General features: G+C 39.6%; 1 protein-coding gene across 1 annotated transcript; it reads right to left on the bottom strand.

Moving 5' to 3' along the window:
- Positions 1–640: 640 nt before the first annotated feature.
- Positions 641–22,272, bottom strand: Pex13 (peroxisomal biogenesis factor 13). The gene is made up of 4 exons (XM_008844477.2): positions 22,074–22,272; positions 13,439–14,133; positions 5,434–5,559; positions 641–1,610 (listed from the first exon to the last, which is right to left on the bottom strand). Exons 1-4 carry the CDS (start codon positions 22,163–22,165, stop codon positions 1,312–1,314), a joined length of 1,212 nt encoding a protein of 403 aa, XP_008842699.1. The 5' UTR covers positions 22,166–22,272; the 3' UTR covers positions 641–1,311.
- Between the last annotated feature and the right edge of the window lie 9 nt (positions 22,273–22,281).

Raw genomic sequence — 22,281 nt, 5'->3', positions numbered from 1 at the left:
TAACTCAGTGGTAGAATATTTGAATCCCTTCTTCAACTTGAGGGATACTATCTGAATGTTAGAAAAATAGGCCTAAGATAAATAAATTTTCTCTAAGTACGTGTCTTTTCTGCACAGGATTAAGATTTCTATCCTACAATGATACAGTTGTTCTCTGCTGAGTATATATTGGTTAGACATGGTTTAATATGAACTGCTCTACAATTTCTTGATAAACATAAGTCTGTAGGAAAGATACAAACACTAATCACTTTTATCAAAAATATGGTTTTCAACAATATCTATAAATGTATTTTTGTGTATATTCCTTATAGTGTTAATCTGTAGTATGTTCACAGCAAGTATATGAATTTTCCACTTCCATGGAGAAATAGTCAGTGTAATGAAACACATTTAAACTCATTATTAAGCAAATATGTTAAATAATATATTTGAAATGGCAACTGATTTTATAGTCTCGATAATAAAAATTAAGTCTTAGAGAAATGTGTATCCAATGTGACACATTTTCACTGTTTAAAGTATATTCTCAGCATGGAATTTTTTAGTATGTGGAAGTAGAGAATTCAGGAAGATGAAAAATCATTATTGCCAGAACTAATTATATCATGAAGTGCAAATACAAAGAAATTAATAAGTCTTAGAGGAAAAGAAAGAATATCTATTTATTGATTCACTCAGGATGAAAACTACTTAACGCTGCAAGAGATTAAGAAACTATCATTCTAGGACCATCTCCTTCATAATGCCAGTGACTTCTAAAGATAAAATTTTATAAATATAATTAAAAAATAATAGTAGCAACTATTTGTAAGTAAGAACATATCACCTAAAGTAAATCCAACACTAGACAAAAATGCAGATCAGAAAATTTTTATTATTTAGTTTACTTAAGGTTATAAAAATTTAGGCTTTTTGCCTGTTTTTGTAAGTAGATGTTATCACTCAATTTCTGAGTATTTCAAGTCAATTAACCCAGAACTTTAAAAAACACTAATGATCCCTTCTAAGGCAGCTCATATAGTTTACTGTTCATCAAACTTATTGCTCCAATAAGCCTAGGGATTAAAATAAGAAGAAAACGAGAGCAATCTCCATAATCTTAAAGTGAGGTGAAACAATGTCCTCATGGTCCAATAAATTGTTAAATGTAACCAGGCCACTAGACGAACATGCTAGTGTATAACTTTAATAATTTCTAGCAGCAAAACACCTGGAATAGCTATGAACAAATGTTTGCATTGAATTGTAGATTAATTTTTCAGAAATAATTTTTAAAAGTATTGTTCAACTACACTCAAACACGAAGGATCAAAGATCTTGTTTATCTCCACTTTTCCCTGCAGAATCAGGTGCACCAGGAACCTTATTAGTTTCAACAAAAACAGATTCAAAGGCAGCTTCCTGTTCATCCAAAGAATCAGCAACTGTAACTCCTTTAATTAGTGTTGGGTTGGTAAAAGACTGTTGTTGCTTGGAAATTTTACTTGATTCTATCGTTTTTCTGCCTCTTCTTTTACCAAGGATTTTGACATAATTTGCAGGTATAAGTCCTGTTGTCTGACCATCAAGACTAGCCAGAAGCCAACCGCGCACTTTAGGTTGTTGTTCTGAAGAAAAAGAAAGACAGCGTTGTAATTATATGTTGGATGGCCAATAGAATATTAGTAAGAAAATGAATCAAGCAAAATCTGTGTAAAAATTTCATAATAAAATATATAAACAAATAAGTAGGCTTAACAGTTTTAGGTTCATTTTTTTTTTTTTTTTCTTTTAAACAAAGACATGGAATCTCACAGTTGCCCTGGTTGGCAATCCTGCTTTGGACTCCCAAGGAGCCAGGCCTACAGGTGAGTGCCAATGAGCCTGGCTTTTCACTCCATTCTTTTTCTTTTTTTTTTGTCTTTTTGAGACAAGGTTTCTCAGAAGTCCCAGATGACCTGAACTTACTATGTAGCTCAGGCTGGCCTTGAATGTACAAAGATCCGCCTGCCTCTGCCTCCCTGTGCTGGGATTAAAGGCATGCACCACCATACCTGGCTTCACTCCATTCTTACATTTATAAGTATAGAGTAATAAAGTATACTTAAGTACTAAAAATTATAAAGTATACTTTATGTTTACTAAATATTTCTCCCTTAAAGAACATAAAGATTCTATGAACTGGTTCATTCATTGGGTAAGGAGAATCAGTTCTTTCAGAAGCTGAAAATTAACATCAGTGCTGACCCAGGTACAGTAGTGCACACCTATAGTCACTCAGGAGGGTGAGGCAGGAGGACAAGTTTGAGGTAACCTGAAAAAAAAAAACCAAAACAAATCAACAAAAATCCATCAGTCTCTTTCAGATTTTAAATTAGAATCTAAGGAACTAATACTTTGTTCCTTCTCAATTGGGGAAGTTAAGGTCAAGTACAGAAACTACATATATACTTTTCTTTTTAAAGATACAGGTATGCTGGGCGTGGTGTCGCACACCTTTAATCCCAGCACTCGGGAGGCAGAGGCAGGAGGAGCTCTGTGAGTTCAAGGCCAGAGTGGTCTACATAGTGAGTTCCAGGACAGCTGAGGCTACAGGGAGACCCTGTCTCAAAAAGACCAAAAAAAAAAAAAAAAAAAAAAGACACAGGTATGAGTGGGGCGTGGTAGTGCACACCTTTCGTCCCAGCACCGGGAGGCAGAGACAGGCAGATCTCTGAGTTCAAGACCAGCCTGTTTTACATAGTGAGCTCCAGGCCAGCTGGGGTTACAGGGAGATCCTGTCTCAAAAAGATTTTAAAAAAAGACACAGTATGTTATACCTAGGCTGGCCCCATATTTCTGGGTTCAAGTGACCTTCCTGTCTCAGCCTCCATAGTGCCCGAGGATATAAATGCATATACCACCTCACTTTTCAATATATGCACACCTTTATGTAGTCAGTTTTCTTTACACAGCTTTTAAAAAATATTATTTTTACTTTATGTGTATGAGTGTATTGCCTGTATGTAGGTATGTATGTATGTATGTTAAGTACACCCATGTCCTACAATGCCCATGGAAGTCAGAAGAGGGAGTTGGAGCCCCTGGAACTGGAGTTATGGATGGTTATTAGCTGCCATGTGGGTGCTGGGTACTGAACCCGGGTCCTCTGCAAGAACAGCCAGTGCTCTTAACTACTGAGTCGTATTTTCAGCCCCTCATTACAAAGTTTTGGTAAAAATATCAAACTCATTTGATGTGATCATGATAAATAATCCTGAAGACAGTGAATGGTAATTTTAACTAAAGATGGACAAAACTGAAGCAACCAGGTATCCTCTAGTACTATGCCAAAAAAGTTAAAGGTAATAATCTAAGCTTAAGGAAAGATTTAATATATTTAATTTTATTGGCATTTTCCTACTTTTTTTTTTTTTTTGGTCCTTTTGAGACAGGGTCTCCCTGTAGCCCCAGCTGTCCTGGAACTCACTATGTAGACCAGGCTGGCCTTGAACTCACCGGGATCCGCCTGCCTCTGCCTTCTGAGTGCTGGGATTAAAGGCATGCACCACCACACCCGGCTCCCTAAATAGTTTTATCCACATCTTTAAAAAAAGTGCTCCAATTTTAGTTTAATGTTATAAGTTAGGAATAATGTAAGATTTTTGTCAGGCTGGAGAGATGGCTCAGCAGTTAAGACCACTGACTGCTTTTGTAGAAGACCTGGGTTTATGTATATATAACATATATATAACATATATATAACATATAAAATGTCTGATTTTGGCCGGGCATGGTGGCGTGCGCCTTTAATCCCAGCACTCGGCAGAGGTAGGCGGATCTCTGTGAGTTCAAGGCCAGCCTGGTCTACATAGTGAATTCCAGGACAGCTGGGGCTACAGGGAGACCCTGTCTCAAAAAGGCCAAAAAGAAAAGTCTGATTTTGTCCTAATGAACAAACATATTTCCCTTAATCTTAATTACACAATGGGGGAAAACAAGGAAGTAAAGCTAAAGTGTTAAGAGGAAATCTTAGATGAAAAATAACCCTTTTCTCTGAAATAAAATGTAACAGCAAGAAACCACACTTTATCAATTTTATTTAAATACATTGAAACTAATTATCAGTTCCTGTTTCTGACAATAAATCTTAAAATTAAATCATTCTTTTAAAATTCAAAATAGTAAATTATTACATTCATTAGAAGAAAAACACAAATACCTAGAAGCCTAGATTTTATGTATGAATGGATGAGATAAAGATTTAGTAATCCGATCTAAGATTTTAGTGGTTTATGTATTAAACTAATGATCTGAACCTTGGTTTGTTCCTTCTCAATTGGGAAAACTAAAGTCTCCCTTCTCCCCTTTCTTTGAAGAATGACTAGACCCAGTCAATATGAGGTGAATTAGCATGGGTCCTGAAGTTATACACTGATTCTACATTTTAGCTTTACTGGACAATTAACCCATTCTGAGACTCAGTTTCCACATGTAAAACAGGGTGATGTTTTGCAATAATTTGGAATTCCCACAAAAACCCATAACTATAAAAAATTACAAACATCCTGATCATTCCTTTTTGGGAAAAGTCAAGGAAAAAGTCATTTTGTATGACATCATTAATTACCTGGTCTAAAACCACATTTGAGATGTGTACAAATTTCTTGAAGTTCTCTAGTACTTCAGGATAATTCTTAAAAAAAAAAAAAATTATGTGAGTGTTTTGCATGGATGTTTGTTAAGTACACCCATGTACCCAATCTCTGAGGAGACCAGAAGAGGGGGTCAGATCCCTGGAACTGGAGTTACAGATGGTTGTAAGCCACCATGTGGGTGCTGGGGACTAAACCTACGTCCATTGCAAGAGCAGCCAGTGCTTTTATAACTGCTGAGCCATCTTCTTCAGTCCCCAGGATGGAGTAGACAGGAATTTTCAGATGACATTATATAATTTTTTCTGGGTTTTACTGGATTTATTATACTTGGTACTGACTTCATGGTTTAGCGGGGATTAATAGTGTTTAGAATTCAGGTGTTCTGAATTTAGAAGACATACACAATCTTTGTGAACTATCACTGGAACAGCATTGTGGGTATTTCCCCTGACTTTCTCAGATCTGAAGTTCTAAATTAAGATAAAGTTGGGAATGGTGGCTAATACCTACAAATCCTAATTGGGAGGCTGAGGCAAGAAGACTGCCATGAGTCTGAATATAGCCTGTGCTCTAGAGCGAGTTCTAGACAAGCCCTGGTTACAGAATGAGACTTTGTCTCAATCTCTTTCCCTGCAAAACTAAACCCACCTGCCCACCCACCCATCCAACTCACCCACCCAACCAAGCACACACGACAAAAGAGAAATTCCAGTAACTATCTGAAAGTTAATAAGATCCTTTGTTTTAATTTCTAATACTACATTTATAAATATTTAAAAATCAGGACAGTTACAACTTATTCATGATTTATTACCTTTAAGAGCTAAATTTAGCATATCACCGGCACGGAAAGAAATTTCTTCTTCAGATACGGCAGCAAAATCATATTCTGCTCTAGCAACCACATGGTCATCCTCACCACTTGCCCAGTTGATATTGTCTATAAATCAAATTAAGACACAGTTAATAAGTTTCCAAATGCAGATATTCATTGGCTATGCCTTGGAAACTGCATAAATTTATTTGCCAAGAGGACAGTTCTCCCTTCCTAAATAAATCCTACAATCAACACTGTGCTGAGTAACAATAAGTTCCCTACCCTATCTCTAAAGCTATTGCTTTCCCTTTCTCTTAAGCTCCCTTACTTAGATCAGGGGTTAACAATCTTTTTTTTTTTTTGTAAAAGGTCAGTAGTATATATTTTAGACCTTGAAGGCCAGAGGCAAAGTCTCCTGTATAGTATGGATATAAAGGATATTAATGTAGTTACTTGTATAGCAAGAAAAAAGTTTCATAGATTTTGACAAAAGTGAATTTTTTTCACTACAGTTCTATGAAGAATAGTGACATATTTTGGAGAGGGATAACATTTCACTTATTTTGGATTCAGCTGCCAGCATTTACTTGTGAATGCTAACTGTAGTAAGGTTTAAGGTTCTTCGTTTTTGAAAATGCCTTTTTTTTTTTCTTTTTTGTCTTTTTGAGACAGAGTCTCCCTGCAGCCCCAGCTGGCCCAGAACTCACTATGTAGACCAGGCTGGCCTTGAACTCACAGAGATCTGCCTGCCTCTGCCTCCTCAATGCTGGGACTAAAGGTGTGGGCCACCACGCCCAGGTCAAAAATGTCTTTTCACACAAATACTGTTGAATCCTGGTATAAATTCATGGGCTTACAAGTTTAATTAAACATATGCATTACTTGGGAGACTAACAGGCTAGAATATAATTCTGTCCAAATCTTCTCTGGATTGTGCTTTCTTTATGTTATTACATTATTGATTAATCACTCCCAAATGATGACTAAGTAGAAACTCCTCAATTACACAGTTACAAAGATTCTGTAATACAGAAATTTCCTTTGAATTTGCATGGAGAATTTGGAGGTCCAAACAGAACTTCTGGCATTATAGTGTGAACTTGGAAAATTTATCTGCTGCAAACCTGTAGAGGAATGGAAATCTCACTTCTTAACTTTAACTTTTTATCATTTTTATATTGGTATATATTTCCCATAGTAATGGGTTTCATTATGACATTTTCATACATGCATACAATGTATTTTGATTATATTCACACATCCCCTTACCCTTTTGCCCCACTCCTGCTGATCCCCTTCTCTTCCCAATCAGTCCCCCTTCTACTTTATGTCCTTTTTTCCTTTTATGAGCCAGTGTTTCTTAGGGTTACTTATAGATAAGGGGCTATTTACAGGAGCACGGGCAACTTACCAGTGGCTGTCACTTAAGAAAATGTCTTTCACCAGGTGTGGTAGCGCATGCCTTTAATCCCAGCAGTTGGGAGGCAGAGGCAGGCCGATCTCTGAGTTCAAGGCCAGCCTTGACTACTTAGTGAGCTCCAGGACAGCTGGGGCTACAGGGAGACCCTGTCTCAAAAAGACCAAAAAAAAAAAAAAAAAAAAAAAAAAAAAAGAAAATGTCTTTCCCTCCTCCACTGACCATTAAGTGCCTATATATTCTCAAGGATGAATGAACCTCATGAACCACTCCTCCCTATAGCAACTGTTAAGTTCCTACAAATCCTCCGGGTGGGGAGGGGGTGAGGGGTGGAGGGCAGGGCCTGTTGGCAGGCCCAACCTGGTAACGGTCTTATGAAGTTACTTTAACAAAACCAAAGCAACCACCCCCTGCCACAAAAAAGAGTACTTTTATTTTTGACACAATTTGGTATTAACAGATAATAATTATATATTGTAAGAGTAAATAAATGGAAGTTCACTTTTGAAAGTACTGCATCAATAACACTTGATAAAATATTCCCTGTTGAGGAGTAAACAACGAATAACCACAGACTTTCAATTTTGTTTTCAAAATATATTCATAGTGTACAGATTATTCACAGTGGCTAATTCCTTCAAACTTATTGTTGCCTTCTCAAGCAACTGAGCAGTATCAGATCTGCTAGTTCATCATGGACCAAAGAATTTGCCTCTTTTTCTTTTTTTTTTTCCTTTCTCAGTGGAGAACTGGGGAGGAACTAGACCCAAGTCCTTGTGCATGTTAAATACATTCTCTGTCACTAAACAATACATTGTAACCCTTCATCTGACTATGATATTCTAAAGTTGTCAATTCTTTTAAGAAACTTCTCACGGACAGGCTTAACAGTCTTAAACCTCCTTTCTCTGGATACATTTCTTTGTTGCAGTTATCACTATCAGTAGTTTTCCTCCTCTAGCTAGCAAAAGAAACTTTCAGATTATTTTGGCTGCAGCTTCTACTTCCTTTTTTTGGATGGTAATAAAATTTTCTCTGATAAGACTTCCATTTTGTAGTTTATTTTCTGTGACTAGTTTTCAGTGTTGTAGCTCTATTCATTTAACATAGCTATCATGTCAATGCATAATTAACACAGCACTTTATCAAAACTCACTGTAGTGTGCTTAAAGTATGACAAAGCCTACTTTTTCTCCTCTTATTTCTGTATACCACACATAAATTCATAAGAAAATGTGTAATGAAACAAATGTAAAATGAGATGTAGCTCAGTAGTAGGAGCTTGCCTAGCATGCTTAAGAGTCTAGGTTTAGGGGCTGGAGAGATGGCTCAGTGGTTAAGAGCACTGACTGCTCTTGCAGAGGACCCGGGTTTGATTTCCAGCACCTACATGGTGGCTACGAACTGTCCTTAACTCCAGTTCCAGGGGAATCCAAAGCCCTCTTCTGACCTCCGCAGCACTGCAGGGCACGGGTACACTAACATACACGCAGGCAATACACTCATACACATAAAATAAATAAATAAAATATATTAAAAAGTTTTAAAAAAGAGAGTCTAGGTTTAATTCTGTGCACCAAGAGAAAAAAAATACTGTAGTATGACAATCTATGCTGCCACATATAGTTGAGTGATGGAGATCTATGGTATGCAGACTGAAAGTGTAAAGTAATTAGAATGTCACAGTCTCTACACAGCTACGATATGTATGAGTGTGCTATGTTCCAATAAAACTTCATTAATGAATACTAAAATTTGAATTTCATGTAAATTTCAAATTCTGGGGTTTTTTTTTTTTTTGGTATGTGTGGTCTGCATACATGTTTGTGTGGGTGTGCAGGTGTGTGGCGGTCAGAGGCTGATGCTGGGTGCTTTCCTTTGTATCATTTTCTACCTTGTTTTCTGAGACAGGGTCCCTCACCGAACTTGGAGCTCACAATGGATAGGCTGGCCCACCAATGAGCTCTAGGACCTACCTGTCTTCTCCTCAAGCTAGTGCTTGAGTTGCAGACACACAGGAGTCCTTTATGTGAGTGTTGGGATCCAAACTCAGGGCCTCATGCCTGTGCAGCAGGCACTTTACTGAGTCACCTCCCCAGTCTCTCCTCTAATTTTTAAAATATTTTTTCTGATTATTGAAAAATATAAAAAGATTTTTAACTTGTATGTTAAAGAAAAACAGGAGCAGTTCAGATCTGACCCAGAGGCCAGTCTGCAGAAGTCTGCTCTAAACAGCAGGCAACTAAGTTGAAAGAACTGTTTAATTTTGCTTCTCAAAAATCTTTTTACTCTAACTCATTCTTTTTTCTCCCCTCTCAGATAAAGACCTGCTCCTCCTTTTGTACCTGGTTCTTTGGGTCACACTTTCTATTTCCTATAAAGAAGCTTCATTATTTAATTCCTCTACCTCTCCCTGATCTATAATCACTCCTCTTTTTTCTCTTGTTTTTTTTTTTTTTGTTTTGGGGACAGGAACTCTCTCTGTAGTTCTGGCTGGCCTGGAACTTGATATGTAGACTACGCTGGCTGTGAACATACACTGATCCTCTGGCCTCTGCCTTGCAAATGCTGGATTAGGTGGCATGTGCACTACCATGGCCACACATCCCTATGATTTTCTTTTGGCCTAAAAATATCATCAGGTCTAAATTCTTGAAAGACAAAACAGGACTGAGGATGTAGCTCAGTGGTAGACTGCTGTAGCCCAGGCAAGACCTTAGGTTTGATCAACGCGCGTGCACACGCACACACTCACTCACTCACTCCTGAAAATTACACTGACCAACTGCTTTTTTCTTTTCCTTAGTAAAGTCATTGTTAATCTTTTCTTTCTTCATATCTTCTGACTTAATTTACCCCTTACCCACCTCAAAAGTTTCTGTCTTTTATCAGAACCATTTTCTGGAGCTGGAAGAGCTCCAAATGCCAAATCTAATCTTCGGGTCTCATCTTTCTGCAGCACATCATTCATTACCCGTCTGGCAGGTTCCTCTTGTTCTTGGCTCCTGTAATGTAGCAATAGTATGGCTCTACTTCTGTTCTAGGGGATTTCTACCTGGCTTTTCTTGGTTTCTCTAGAACAGTAATACCAGTCACTATTTCAACTGTCATTTCTATGTTGATGACTCATAAATCTTATTTAGTAATTTATTCTTTCTTAAGATCTTGTCCTGCCTTCTTTCAATTTACTTGTATGCTGCCACAGCACACATGTGGAGGTCGAAGGACAACTTGTGGGGTTTGGTCCTCTCTTACCATGTGAGTCCTGGGGCTCAAACTCAGGTAGGTCATCAGGCTTGGCGGCAAGCACCTTTACCTGTTGAGCCATCTTAATGGTCCCTGTCTCTTGCCTTTTAAACTGTTTTCTGCAGCCTAGCATAGTGGCTCATGCTTTTAATCACAGCAGTTGGTAGGCTGAGGCAAGAGGATTGTTCCAAGTTTAAGGCTAGCCTCGGCTACAGAATGAGAACCTGACTAAAAAATGAAGAAAGAGGGACTGGAGAGATGGCTCAGTGGTTAAGAGCACTGATTGCTCTTGCAGAGGACCCAGGTTTGATTCCTAGCACCCGCATGGTGGCTACAAACTGTCCTTAACTTCAGTTCCAGGGGAATCCGAAGCCCTCTTCTGACCTCCGTGGCATTGCCCGACACAGGTGCACCCACATACATGGAGGTAATACACTCATACACATAAAATAAAAATAATAAATAAGGGTGGGCGTGGTGGTGCATACCTTTAATCCTAGCACTCAGGAGGCAGAGGCAGGCGGATCTCTGTGAGTTCGAGGCCAGCCTGGTCTCCATGGTGAATCCAGGACAGCTGGGGCTATAGGGAGACCCTGTCTCAAAAAGACGACCCCCCCAAAAAAAAAAAAAAAAAAAATTTAAAAAAATGAAGAAAGAGAAACCAACATTCTCAAACTTCCTTAAGTTTCACTGAATGTCCCAATGGCATATTATCAAACTCAATATACACTCAACCACTGTATTCTCACCCTTTGTTTCATGCTACATGGTCACCATCCCACCAGCTTTGTTCTTTACATATCACACTAGGAATCCTGCCACTGAAATAAATACCTCTGCAGTTTTGCTGTTCCATTTCAAACCTGATTCTCCAACAGCTAGAGGTCTCCTTCCTCACTTCCTTCAGGAAGGCCTTCCCGATGATCTGCAGCACTGCACCCCCTCTTCTCTCCTCCAGTACTCCCCAACATTCTTCCCTGCTTATTTTTTTCCTACAGCACTTACTCTCTTCTGAATTAGTATACATTCTGTTTAATGCCTCCACCATCAAACTGTCATGAAGGCACGGTTTTATATGCATATCTTGTAGAACTGTGACTGAAATGAATTAGATGCTCAGCAAATACTTATTAATGAATAAAATGCCCTTCACTCAAGTTTACAAGTCTAGTGCATATAAGCCCTTCTTTGTTTTTATCACATCTAACCAGTGACTAAATCCAGTATTAATCCTGCTTCTCATATACCCTGATTTCAGGCTCATTCTTTTTCATCAATTCTAATGTCAAACCATTAGAACTGAAGTCCTCAGATTAGTAAATATTAAGCACTTTTAATGTGCCAAGAGGACTGAACCTAATTCAACCCTTTATGAATCTTACCATCTAATTATAACTTGTTTTAACCTTGATGTATCTCACTTTGCACAAATTGGTATTCTCTTTCTCACTCTCTCTCTCCTCTCTCTCTCTCTCTCTCTCTCTCTCTCTCTCTCTCTCTCTCACACACACACACACACACACACACACACACACACACACACACACACACACACACACACAAAGGGCATCAGACCCAGACCCAGGGCCTTACACATACATGGTAAGTAACCAAGTAAGCACTTTGCCAATAAGCTATACCTCCAGTCCCCAGTATAAATTACTTAGAGCCCCCCCTCCCCCTTTTTGAGACAGGTCTCACTATGTAGCCCTAGCTATCCTGGAACTTGCTTTGTATATATAGACCAGGCTGGCCTTGAACTCAGAGATCCATTTGCCTCTGCCTCCTGAGTTCTGGGGTCAAAGGCATGTGTCACCACACCCAGCCTTTAGAACATCATTTATGTACACCATAATTAAAACAAAAACTACCCACCTATTCCTTACTACGTGAAAATAAAGTTTCACAATAGCAATTAAGACCTTTCGCCATTAGCTTTCAATTTGATTTCTCAGCCTACTTCTTATTATCTATCCTTTTAAAAAAATATTTTTACTTTATGTGTATGAGTGTATTGCCTGCATTTATGTAAGTGCACCTGAGTTGTGCAATGCCCATGGAGGTCAGAAGGTGTTGGATCCCCTGGAACTGGAGTTATAGACGATTGTTGGTCGCTATGTGGGTGCTGGGAATCAAACCCGGGTCCTTTGCAAACACAGTCAGTGCTCTTAACCCTGAGCCATCTCCAGGCCCACTATCTATCCTTTTATTCTGTGTACAGGACAGCTGCTGAACAGTTCTCGTATTTTCTGATGTTCAGCTGCTTGCACTGATTTAACAGTCAGATTAAGATTGAACCCCAGGGCTTCATGCCAGGCAAATCAATGTTTTATCAGTAAGCTACATCCCTGGCACTTTTCCCTTGGCTTTTTTTTTTTTAATATGTATGCCTGTATTGCCCGCGTGTAAGTAAGTGTACCCATGTGGTGCAATGCCCGAGGAGGTCAGAAGAGGCCATCGGATCCCCTGGAACTGGAGTTACAGACAGCTGTTAGCTGCCATGTGGGTGCTGGGATTTGAACCCGGGTCTTCGGCAAGAACAACCAGTGTTAACTGCTGAGCCATCTCTCCAGCACCCCCAAACCCTCTTTTTAAAAAAAAATATTTCCAGGGCTGAAGAGACGGCTTAGCGGTTAAGAGTACTGACTGCTCTTGTAGAGGACCTGGGTTCGATTCCCAGCTCCTACATGGCAGCTACGAACTGTCCTTAACTCCAGTTCCAGGGGAATCCGAAGCCCTCTTCTGACCTTCGAGGCATTGCATGGCATGGGTGCACTCACATACATGCAGGCAATATACTCATACACATAAAATAAAAATACTAAAAAAAAAGAAAGTATTTCCCTATAAACCAATGAAATGTTATATAGCCATCAAAAAGCTAACTCAGATGCCATTTCTTCATGGTTCCAGGGCCAAAAATGTTGGCTTTATTATTCTAGAACTCTTTTCTAGTTGACAGTGTAAGCTTAGCAGTCAGTAGCCCTGAATGTGCTTTGGATTCTGCCTTATTAAAATTACCTGTATATTGTCTTAAGGACTCTCTTCCTAATATAGTTTAGACAAATAGTGATTAAGCTCTTTGTATCTTCCATAGTGCCAAGGTCAGTACTTTGTAAACCACAGTTAGGTTAATGTGTACTGTTAAGCTGAGCAAATCAATTAACAAGCTTGTCTTTGCTACACATATATTTCTCTTCTAGTTGAGAAGCTATTAATTAAAAGCATAAGTGATCAAAACAGTAAATGTAAATGACTATAAGGAGTGTTAATTTAACAAATCCATTCTTCAAGTCTGAGATTGTTATATGGTTTTTGAGCCTGTTTAGTTATTCTTACCTGTTACTTCATCACTGTGGGTAGACAGAAGTTTCCAGATGAGATAAGGCCCACCAAGGATAACAGCAAAAAAGAGGAATATTGGCCAAGATTTTGCTGAGTTAGCTGCTTGGTCCTCAGCACCAAGGCAGGCTACAGTTCCTTCACTTTCTGCCCATAGGTCCTCGTTCTCAGAGCCTCTTCTTAAACCCATCATCCACTGCAATCGTCGGTAAAGATATCTTATAGTCCTAACTAATGCAAAAGCTGAAAAAACCTTTGTAAAGTGTATTTTTAATCGGGAAAAGTGATTTGCTACATCCAACACAGCCCTGAAGCTGTTATAGACAGCTGAAAAGGTAGCATCCATCATCATACTGACAGAGGCGAATGCATGCACAATGCTTTCAATGGACTGAAATGCACCTCGACTGCTTTCTTCAGCTTGCTGAACAAACCTACTTGGTGGAAGATCATCAACTCGGAGGCGGTTAAAGCCCAAACCATTATATCCATAACTATAAGGGCTATAGCTTCCATAAAATGAATTTCCATAGGTGCCGTAGCCAGAAGAAAATGAACTGTACGCAGGTCTGAAAGTGCTGACACTGCTGTTCCCTGTCTGCTGCGATGGCCTTGGAAGAATAGGTGGGGGCACTCTGGTAAGTGTTGGTTGTCCAGGTCTTGTCAATAAAGTAGGGCCCAAATCAGCAGATCTAAAACCCCAAAAGATTCAAGAGTTACTTAAGCACACAACAAATGCAATAAATCTTTTGTTAAACTTAGTTAAGTTTTAATTATAGTCACCAAATTTTGTTTCAGAATTTTCATTTCTTTTTAATAGTATGTAGTATGTTGGAAAAAATTATTTTACTGTCTTTGATATGTTAAATTAAAGTCTGAATGGTGGCCCCATTTTCTGGAATCTATGACTCTGTTCTCCATGTTTTACTATCTAAGCCATGTTTCAAATGTATTAAAGAATTGTAGTAATAATTACAGGCTTTGGAGACAAAGTTTCACTATTTATCATACGCTGGCTTAGAACTACGTAGCCCAAGTTGGCTTCAAACTCATGATCCATCAAAATCTTCCTGCTTCAGCCTCCCAAGTGCTTGAATTACAGACAAATGCTTACATTTTGACCATGACCTATCACCTGAGGTCAGGTGTGAAATGCTGTACCTGTGTCATCATGTCAATTCTCAACAAGTTTGAGATTCTGGTGCATTTTGATTTGGGGATGCTCAAGTTGTCCCTCATTACCCTTATTCCAAATTATATTTACCCACATGCCAGTTGACAGACATGTGGGTTGTGTGAGTGCTCTAGCTGTCAAGATGCCACTATGTGCAAGATTTGTATGGATGTATTTTCTTATCTCTTGGGTGATTATCTACGTGTGAATTGTTGGGTCATACAATAAATAATCTTTGGAGGAACTGCTAGACTATTTTCCAAAGCAACCAGATCATTTTCATTCCCACCAGCAGTACTCCAAGGTTCCAATTTCTATACATTCTTGATATACATAGCCAACTTAGAGGGTGAAGAGTGACACCTCACTGTGTTCTTTTTGTTGTTCTTTCTTAAGACAGGGTCTCATGTAACCCAAGCTGGCCTCAAATTTGCTTTATACCTAAGGATGACCTTGAACTCCTGATCCTCCTGCCTGACACCACTTTCGAAGTGCTGGGATTACAGGTGTGTATTACCTCATCCAGCTTCACTGTGGCTTTTCTTTTTCTGAAAAATATTTTTATTTATGTTGTATGCTTTGCCTGCATTTATAATAAATGCACCCATGATGTACAAAGCCCTTGGAGGCCAGAAGAGGGCGTCAGATCCCCTGCAACTGGAGCTACAGATGGTTGTTAGTCATCATGTGTGGGAACCAAACCCAGGTCCTCTACAAGAGTAGCTAGTGCTCTTAACCACTAAGTCATCTCTCCAGCCCTGGTTTTTCATTTTTAAAGATTATTTATTTTTATGTGTTTGAGTGTTTTGCCTGAGTATATGTAACTACACCTGTGTGTGCAATGCTTGCAGAGGCCAGAAGAGGCGCTGGATTCCCTGGAACCAGAGTTATAGACAGTTGTGGAACAGAACCCAGATTCTCTGCAAGAGCAGCCAGTGCTCTTAACCACTAAGCCATCTCTCCAGCCCCTTCATTGTAGTTGTGATTTGTACTTCTCTTAGGGCTAATAATAGTATGCTTCTTTTTATGTCCTCTTGGCCATTAAAAAAAAATCTTACTGGAAGAAATATCTACACAGATGTATATCATGGGGTGTGTATGTAGGTCAGAGGACAACTTGTGGGAGTCAGTTCTCTTCCTCTACCATGTGGGTTTTGGGACTGAGCTGGAGTAATCAGTCTTGGTAGCATGTACCTTTACCCACTAAGCCATCTTACCTGTCTCCTTTTTTCCAATGAGTCTTTTTAATCATAGCCTTTTTATTATCTTTATTATTGAGTTGTAAGAGTCAAAATGTCTTTTAAAACTGGTTTTTGAATAAAAATCCAATTGAGGTTAACACACTGCCATTTGACTTTCTCTTCCCATTCTAAAGTAAGACCATCAGGGCCAACAGGATGGTTCAGTGGTTTTGAAAAAAAAGCTTGCTGGACAAGCCTGATGACCTGAGTTTGGTCCCCTGAACCCATGGTAAAAGGAGACCTGACCCCCAAAAGTTGTCCTCTGACCTCCACATGTGTACAGTAGATGTGTGTACCCCCATTCACATGCACAAGCATGTGGGCATGGACACACACACACACACACACACACACACACACAAATGATGTAGTAAAAATAAAATCGAGGGGGGGCTGAAGAGATGACATGTGGTTAACAGCACTGGCTTCTCTTGCAGAGATCCTGGGTTTAGTCCTTAGCACCCACATGGCAGCAACTAACAACTGCCTGTAACTCCAGTTCCAGGGAATCTGACACCCTATTCTAGCTTCTGCAGGCACTGCATGACATAGGTACATCTACATACGAGCAGGTAGAACACTCATACACATTAAAAAAAAAAAAAAATACACCAAACAAAAAACGCCAGGTGTAGTGGTATAATGCCTTTAACACCCAGGGAAGAGGCAAACAGATCTCTGAGTTCAAGGCCAGCCATGTCTACATAGCAAATTCTAGGCTAGTCAGAGCTACATAGTATCTTGCTAAATGGACATCCCTGTCTCTAAATATTTACATTTATACACAGAGTACTGCCCTCAATCTTGGCCAGGGAAGCTTCTCTGCAGTGGTGAGCAGCTAATGCAGAGACTCATGGGTGTTCAAATGCTCATAGTAAGTGACTGTTGAGTACTCAGCCCTAAATGGGACATCTGTATCAACTCCTGCTCCCCTGAGGCTCAGGGAACACAGAAGATGGGGTAGAAAGAATCTAAGAGTAGGAAGATGGGAAGGAGTGCTGAGAAATGCTGTCTTCTGGACACGGCATGACCACGGCACTCATGAACTCACTGCAGTTGTGGTTATTCCCAAGACCTGTCAGCATTTCAACAACAGCACTAATTAGACTCAGTGGGCTACAAATAAGAAAAAAAAAAAAGAGGGAGATGCACTGGGGGTTGGGGTTGCACATGGTCAAGATAAACTGTTTATATGTAGGAAACTGTCAAAAAACATGAGAGAGTCTATTAAAAATTTTAAAAAGTAAACTTTAATCATCCTTTAAAAAAAAAAGAAAAGAAAAGAAATTTACAGACCTAAGACAGGGATTGGACAGTGACATGCCTCAAGCCCAGGAAACAAGCTAAATTCTCCACACAACACATGGTATCTGTAGTCTAACCCACTGTTTTTACATCTGATTGTCACATGGGATTGGGTGCTGCAGGTACACACAGTAGAGGCGACAGGGAAATTACTACACAAAGAGAAGGAAATGTAGAAAAAAGTACAATTCTACAATTCCCACTCAAAAGAGGTTCATAAAAATGTCACAAACATGAAGTTAAAAAAAATCCACTAAGCAACCAGGCTAACAACAACAAAAAATCGATAATAAAAATTAAAAATACAGCTGTTGAGAAAGTTTGGCAGTTAAGAGCATTATCTGCTCTTGGCTGGGTTTTGTTCCCAGCACCCATGTGGTGGCTCACAACTGTCCTTAACTCTAGTTTCTGGGGATCTGACACCCTCTTCTGTCCTCCATGGGCTTTGCATGTATGTTGTGCACTTACATACATGTAGGCAAAACACTCATAATGTAAAATATAAATAATTTAAAAATATAGGAAAATGAATTTAATGTAACAGCTCATGCATAGATTTTAGATATGTGATCAGAGACACAGCAATATTATAAAAATAGAAAAATAAAATGAAATAAAAACATATAAACATGAAAGAAATCCATTAGAAATCTTCGACATAATGTACATAGCCATAGAAACTGTAAACTAAGTAAGTGTAGGCTAGGTAATCAGACCAACTCTCTACATGGAAACAACTAGACAAGATGGGGGGAAAACCACCAACAACAGAAAAATATTTGTATAAAGCATTAGAGACATTTAGAGTAAAGAGTTGGGAAGAAAGCAAGCCCAGAGTTCACCATTTTGAGAGGTGTTTCTAGAGCAGAGAAGCTGACAGCCTGAGGACTGCACAGAGCTTTAAACCAATCCCTGGGACAAAAACAAAACCTCCAAGAGGAGGGCAGAGTAAACCATACTTAAGACTGGAACCGTAAAGGCTACATGTTAGGAGTGAGCAGGGAAGATGGAGAGGAAATAGACTAGCCTTGGTTTAAAATATAAACAAACAGATACATGTTTTAAATCAATTCAATCCTTGATTGCAATAAAGTACTCCTAGTGCCCTGGCAATCTGTCAAAACTAAGTCTTCAGAAGTAGATACTATTCCTAGGTCTCAAATCGTCTTAAATTATCTCTATATAAGGTCCAGTACTCACTAAAAAAGGCTGACAGAATGATGACAGAATTACATTAAAAAAAAAAAAAAAAAAGCAACATCAGATAATACAAAGAGCTCCATACCGGGGCTGGAGAGACGGCTCAGTGGTTAAGAGCACTGACTGCTCTTGCAGAGGACCCAGGTTCGATTCCCAGCACCCACATGGTGGCTACAAACCATCTGTTCTTAACTCTAATTCCAGAGGAATCTGAAGCCTTCTTCTGACCTTCGAGGCATTGCATGGCATGGGTGCACTCACATACATGTAGGCAATACACTCATACACATAAAATAAAAATAAAATATTTTAAAAACAAAGAGCTCCATACCTATAGGGGGATCCAGAAAAGGAGAGTTATCAGACCTTAAAATATGTTTAATACAATATTTTAAAAACCTTGGATTTTCAGCAAAATATAGAAACATCAAGTCAGACCAAAAGTAAATTCTAAAGAAAACAAAACAAAAACCTCTGAACTATGAACTCAATAACTAGTTTAATAGGATACAGGCTACATGAAAAATATAGGCCTGGAGCTAGGGAGATGGCTTAGTAAGTGAAGTCTATACAAAAGCATTAAGGACCTAAATTTGGATCCCCAGCACCCATGTAAAAAGCTAGGCATGGAGGATCCCAGAGATGGGAGATGAAACAGGAGGATCCCTGGGGCTTCCTGACCAGTCAGTCTAGCCCAATGAGTGAGCTCCAAGTTCAGTGAGAGATGCTGTGTTAAAAAATAAGACGGAGAGTGATAGAGGAAGATGCCCTTTGTTGAACTCTGGCTTCGACATACACACACCTGCATGTTTACATGTCAACACACACCACACCCACACCCACACCATTAAAATAAGTAGTAGTATAGGCCTTAGTCAGGTGTGGTTGTTTATGCCTGTAATCTCAGCACTTGGGAGGCTGAGGTAGGAGGATCCTGAATATGAGGCCAACCTGGGCAATTTATCAAGACTCTCTCTCAAGAGGAAAAAAAAGGGGGGGGGTACAGATGTAATGTTTAGTTAGAGGAGTAAAGAGACAATAGATAGAAACAATACTTTAAAAGAAAAAAATGATTTTTTCTGAAATTAATGAAAGGCATCAAAGTCAAAGGATTCACATGAATTCCACATAGGATTATAAAAAGAAAACTATACAGAGGCCCAATAAAGTTGCTCAAAATAAAACAAAACAGAGAAAAATCCTGAAAGCAAGCAGAAGGGAAAAGAAATTCTTAATAAAGAATACAGGAGTGGAGAGATGGCTCAATGATTAAGAGCATGGGCTGCTCTTGAAGAGGGCCTGGATTTGGTTCCCAGTACCCACTTGGCAGCTAACAACTGTGTGAAAACTAGGGGATCCAAAGCTGCCTTCTGACTCCCGTGGGCATTGCATGACACAGGAGCACTTACATGCAGACAAAACACTCATACACATAAAAATAAAAATAAATTTTACAAAATTTTTAAAAAAGCAAGAATAGGGGTTGGAGAGATAGCTCAGTGGTTAAAGAACACTGGTTGTTCTTGCAGAAGACCCGGGTTCATATCCCAGCACCCACATGGCAGCTAACAGCTGTCCATAACTCCAGTCCCAGGGGATCTGACAGCCTCTTCCAACCTCCACAGGCACTGCATGACACGGGTGCATTTACCTACATGCAGGCAATACATGCATACACATAAAATAAAAATAATTAGCAAAAATTTTTTAAAAAAGCAAGAATAAGTTGAAGATGACTAAAATCATCAAAAAGCTGACAGGAAATAAAAAGGAAACCAGGAAAAATTTAGGTCCCTTGATGACAATGTTAAGAAAGATCTCTAGACTTCTTGCTTACCAAACAAAAATATAGTTCAAAGCACAGTAAGATAATGTATCTTGCAATAGAAACTATTTCTGATATTCCCGACGTTTTTAATGAAGATATGGGAGAGTGCTCAAACAATATTTAAAGGTGTAACTGGCAGAGATTTTTTTTTCTGAGTTAATGAAAATTATAGGCCAGGGGTAATGCAACACTGTAGGGACTTAGGCATGGAGATCACTGGGCATTTAAGGCCAGCCAGACCTCCACAGAAAAACTCTTGCCTCAAAAGCCAGAAAGACAAAAAGGAAGAAAAGAAAGGAATTCTTAAATACTTCATGTACTAACCACTGTGGCTACTGACATGGATGAGGAAAACATACATATGTATGTATGCATACTGATATCCAGACACAAACCCAATAAGGCTTTGTAGAGATCTCTATAGAGGACCAAGGAAGGTTTCAGATAAAATCTTAACGTGAAAACTACCTACAAAGGAATAAAAAGAAATGGAAATTTTTCAATAGGAAAAAATTTCAGTACACAAACTTTCTTAAGTTATAAAACTGACACAAAGAAATGTATAATCAGCCGGGCGTGGTGGCGCAGGCCTTTAATTTCAGCACTCTGGAGGCAGAGGCAGGCTGATCTCTGTGAGTTTAAGGCCAGCCTAGTCTACAAAGTGAGTTCCAGGACAGATGGGGCTACAGGGAGACCCTGTCTCAAAAAGACCAAAAAAAAAAAAAGTAGAAAAGTATAATCACAAAAAACTGTTTTACTTAGGTACATAAATGCAAAGATCTTAAATGAACAAATTCAGGACTGCACATTTAAAAATAAAGGCTAAGCAGATTCATTCAAAATGCAAGATAATTCAACATTAATGCAATAACTCGTATTTTCATTACTAAAAGCAAAATAATATAAATGGGTGCAGAAGAGCTAATCATAAAATACTTTGTCATAAGAAAAAATGTATGGCAGAGGAGTTTGTCAGGATATCTATCAAAAACAAAAGCAAAGAGTATACTTTAACACTGAAAATACCAATCCAAGTGCTGTCCTGGTCTTTACAGGAAAACTGCAGCTTATTGCATATGACCTATCATCGTTAAATTAGTGTCTAGATATTTTAGTGCTTTAAAAGATTACCGGGTTTTTTAACAGTAGAAAACAATTGCAATATATTGAAGATTCTGATGTGTTAAGAAAAATATAATAGTACATAGGAATCAGATAGCCTCAATTAAGATGTTCAAAAGAAAATGCAAATTCATGAAACTTCTAATTCTCCGTTTAACCAAATGGGTGGCAGACCCATTTGCTGATTAAAACCAAAGCAAATAAAAACTATAGGCCTTACACACACACAATTTTGCAAGCAAACACCTCCCACAGATTCAGAATTCCTGTTTTGGAGTTGTTCTATCAAAGCTCAATCCCAAACGTTAGCTAAATTAGTCTGAAAACAACGCCGAGGGTATAAGCTTGGGTTCCAAGTTACGTAAAAGTGACCTTTGGGGCGTTCAACCAGCACCTGGAAAGGTTGTAAACAACTTTTCCAGTGACTTTTGCTCCCGATGCTGGCCGGGCCGAGGTCGCGCTGGGCTACAGCCCGGAGCTCTCAGGCTGAAGCGGGCCCGGCGGAGGCGCCCAGCGCACGAAGTGGGCAGGAAGCCGCCCCTTTTCTTCGAAGCACCGGCACCCAAGAAGCGGGCGGGGAGCTCCGGGGGAACCTCGCGGCTCACCTCCAACACACGTCAGTCACCGAGACCCGCTCGGCTCTCTCCTGGGCCCAGAAGACCTGAGGGTCGCGGCGGGCAGCGGGAATAACGGCTTCAACCGCCTCCGGCCAGGTTCCCTCTCGGGCCCTCTAAACCCGCGACCTTGCAATCCCACACTTACTGGAAAGTGGGGCCAGGGCCCGGGCCGGGGCCAGCCCCCGGAATTCGGCGGGTCTCCCACGGTTTCGGGGGCGGCGGCGGCTGGGACGCCATCTCTTTGCACGCACGGCTACAGCTCCTCGCAGCTACTGCGAGGGCCGGGGTGGAGGAACGCTGGAGTCGCCAGGCAAGATAAGCAGAACACCGAACCCTCCACCCCGCCTACTGCC

Source organism: Nannospalax galili, unplaced genomic scaffold (genome assembly GCF_000622305.1).
Source record: "Nannospalax galili isolate Female #2095 unplaced genomic scaffold, S.galili_v1.0 scaffold682, whole genome shotgun sequence".
In the NCBI taxonomy this organism is placed as follows: domain Eukaryota; kingdom Metazoa; phylum Chordata; class Mammalia; order Rodentia; family Spalacidae; genus Nannospalax; species Nannospalax galili.
Note: the sequence above shows the minus strand (reverse complement) of the source record. Positions and strands in the feature narration are given on the sequence as shown.